Source organism: Leucopleurus acutus (assembly GCF_964270905.1).
Source record: "Leucopleurus acutus genome assembly, chromosome: 12".
In the NCBI taxonomy this organism is placed as follows: Eukaryota; Metazoa; Chordata; class Mammalia; order Artiodactyla; family Delphinidae; genus Leucopleurus; species Leucopleurus acutus.
Genome location: NC_139154.1, coordinates 40,360,927 through 40,364,574, shown reverse-complemented (window position 1 = coordinate 40,364,574; position 3,648 = coordinate 40,360,927). Strand labels below are relative to the sequence as shown.

Genomic DNA, 3,648 nt, shown 5'->3' with positions numbered 1-3,648 from the left:
TGACAGGAGACAATTCACCAACAACAACAACAAAAAAAAATGCAGCTGGTTAATAACAATTGGGAGAAAAATTCAGCCCTAAAAAAGCCTACTAAGTAGGCTTCCCTGGTGGCGCAGTGGTTGAGAGTCCGCCTGCCGATGCAGGTGCATGCCGGGAAGATCCCACATGCCGTGGAGCTGCTGGGCCCGTGAGCCATGGCCGCTGAGCCTGCGCGTCCGGAGCCTGTGCTCCGCAACGGGAGAGGCCACAACAGTGAGAGGCCCGCGTACCACACACACACAAAAAAAGCCTACTAGTTTTTGAGGAACTCCTTAATTCCAAGCCTCCTTTTCAATGATGTGTACCATCAGATCAGCCAAGCTGAGGGCGCTACAGTCACCACCCTAAGATGAGGTACTGGGAAGAGGGGGTGTGTTTGTGCGGGCGTGCATGTGAGGTGATTTGGGGGGTGTAGGAGGAGCTATGGCTAAAGAAATAAATCCCTTTGGAGGGTTAGACAGAGACTTGAGTTCTAATCCTGACCCTTTCACTTATCTCTAGACTCAAACTAGAGTTTTGGGCCAATCTCTTCATTTGAGAAATGAGTAAGTGAAGGGATTCAATGAGGTCATATTCACACCCGGCCTGGCTCAGGGAGCTCCCACCCTCCCAGCTCTATTCAAGCCCCGACTGTGATGCTGAGTCTTCACCCTTTTCCTCCTCTGGCTCCAAAAGCCCCTTTTCCTCCTCTGGCTCCAAAAGCCTCCTTTTCTTTCCCTTAAGAGAGAAGGGGCTGGTCTTTAAACTCTGCAGTCTGTCTTAATGTAGTCTGTCTGCCTGTGAGTTTCTATTTACCATGTCACTAATTTCTTCTGCATTTAAGTGATTTTGTTCCCTGCAAAAGCAAAGGCCTGATTTTAGTCACACACACACACACACACACACACACACACACAAACAAAATAAAACAGGAGCACTGTAGCCCTTTACTTGACACTAATCTTTCTAAGTAAGAATCCAGGTGTCACCCTGGATCCCGTACAAAATACAGGTTTAGTTAGCAACAGAAAGAAAGCTACCCCCCCCCCCCCAAAATGGCAGGAGAAGATTAATTGTAACAATTTTACACGATTGAAAAAATACATTTGAAATCATTGACCCTTTAAAATACCTCGAACAGACAGAAAAGGGTAAAGCCAACTGTCTCTTTGCAAAGGGCAAGTCTCTTGAGAAATGGTGGGAAAACTGGAAGCAAAAGTACCTGCTGACTGTCAGTTAAGTGTTCTGGTGGTCCTGACTAGTCCGGTGGGAATTCCCTTAGAACTTTTCAGACAACAAGGTCACCACGCTCACTGTATAAAGATAACCAGGTGCTGTTGTGCCGTGAGGTGGTCCAGGTCTTTAAAGGTCCTCTGCCCCAACCCAGGGGGCTGGGTGGTAAGTCCCTGAGTCCCTGGGCAGAGCTCAGGTGCTCTGGGCCCCGCTGTTGAGAAGGTCTGTGAGTTCTCCGATGTACTTGATGGTGTACTTCAGCGTCTGGATCTTGGTGAGCGGCTGGCCCCTTTGGCTGTAGACGGGTGGCAGGTAATTCCGGAGGGTGTGCAGGGCATCGGCCAAGGTCCTCATCCGGAGCTTCTCCCTCTCACTGGCCTTCCGTCTCCGCTGAACGGACATCCTGACTTTGGTGCCCTTCGGGGTTTTGGGGCCACCAGCACCCTGCAGATAGGCAGGCTGGAAAGCTAACATATCATAGCCCACCTGCACCAGGCCGCCAGTCCCAAGGCCGCCGCAGTCATCGCCACCCCCATTGTTGGCACCTCCATGCCCACAGGACAGCCCAGCCACAGCCGGACAAGGAGAAGAATAGGACTCCAGCGATGGGGCCGGAGAGAGGCTCTGGGTGGGAGAGGCCTGGGTCAGCTCAAAGGGCCCTGCCCTGTCTTTCCAGTCCCAGGAGGACAGCAGGCCAGGGCTGTCGGAGGAGTCCAAGCCATCTTCGAGGCTGAGGAAGGTCTCACGCAGGCTGTCCATGCCTGCGACACAACTGCAGAGAGAACGACTCCGTGGCAAGTGAGAAGGAAAGTTCTGCCGCCCGGCCAGGGCAGAGGTCTCTTTTATGATGGTCGGGGAGAAGTGCTGAAGTGGGAACGAGGGCCGGGTAGAGGGAGTTCAAAGGAGAAACCAAGGACCAAGATGGAGAATGAACTCTTCAGGTGTCACTTTCTCCTCATTGATAATTAGCATCTTCCAGCTAAAATGTCTTTAAACAGAAAGGCCTCTGAGAGAAGAAAAAAGGAATTATCTTGTTGTAACTAAACCAATTAAAGCTGCATAACTAGACTTAGCATGTCCTGTGGAACTCATTAATGAGGGAGCGAAGAAAAACAAACCTAGGGCAATCTGCAGCAAGGAAGTGGTGGTGAGGGGCCTGGTGGAGAGGTGCAGAGTGCCCCAGAGGGGCCACGACCGCTTAGAGATATCGGAGCAGAGGGGGTACAATGCTGGAGAAACGGTGTGCTCTAGGGACAAGGTAACCCCTCTGAGCTTGGATTCTTCATTTGTCAAACGCAGACAACGGCTCTTACTTCATGCGGCTCTTGGGAGGAGGGAACACAGGCACACCTTGGACACCCGTTTCCTCCTTTCCTTCCTCTTTAGCAAATTTCCTTGGGTTTTGCAGAGTGCAGACAAGCCCCCAGCATTCCTACACCGAGAATGACAAAAGCCAACAGCTCCAGTAAACCCAGAGCCGTAATGAGCAGGAAATATCCTCCGAGAAGCTTAAAGCCCTAGCTTTAACTGAGCAGTTTGGGATTTCCCCCCAGCAAACAGACACGGGGAAACAGAAAGCTCCTTTAGGGCAGGGAAGTTTGGAAAGTACCTGGCATTTAGCCTTCTGAAGGTCTTTTGAATATCCAGCTGCAGAGTCACACCTTGTTTTTTGAAATGTATAGAGGAAGTGTGAAATTAACTAGGGAGCCTGTTTTCCCCACCATAGCTCCAAATGCCGCTGAATGTGTTAAGTTGGATGGTCTTGCTAGTTTGCTTCACTTCCTAATGCTCGGAGAGATAGACCCTGTGCTTTGGAAAGGGGGTCTCAGATTCCCCATTTGTCCCACAAATGCAACTTATTCTCTGTGCCACTAATTCTAGAAATTAGTATGAACATCAGACTCACAGTGAGTTACATTTCATATTAATGTGTCCTTTAACATGGTTATTAAAGTCCCTTTGCAGTTATGGAAAAGAAATGTCAATGGTATAATTAGAACATTTGTGGTATTTTTTAATTAGCTTGGCTCAGGGGGAAAATAGCTCAAGCAGGTAATCTGTGGAAGAATGCTCTTAATTTTGCCATTTACTAAAAGACCCTAAGCCGTATCTTGAAGAATAATAACGTTAATGAAACATAATAAATGTAATAAATGACTTCTCCTTTCCCTTCTCCTCTTTCTCTCCCTTCAACTCTTATTGGAAAGCCTAGAATCTGTTGATTCTATTCAAGGAATTTTATATATTGTTATAACTAACCTTTATCTAAAAAAAGAACAAAACACACTTTACAGATAAAAATACTGAGGCTCTAAGAGCTTAAAAGAATCAGTAAAGATTTCCCTGGTAGGAAGTGGTAGTGCCACTAGGAAGTGGTTGACCCAAGATCCCTCTTA

The 3,648-nt window shown here is 48.2% G+C and overlaps 1 protein-coding gene across 1 annotated transcript; it reads right to left on the bottom strand.

Annotated features, from left to right (window-relative positions):
* Positions 1–1,444: 1,444 nt before the first annotated feature.
* On the bottom strand, positions 1,445–2,011 carry MSGN1 (mesogenin 1; the record flags this gene model as incomplete). The annotated part of the gene is made up of 1 exon (XM_082851673.1): positions 1,445–2,011. One exon carries the CDS (start codon positions 2,009–2,011, stop codon positions 1,445–1,447), a length of 567 nt encoding a protein of 188 aa, XP_082707799.1.
* Positions 2,012–3,648: the final 1,637 nt, after the last annotated feature.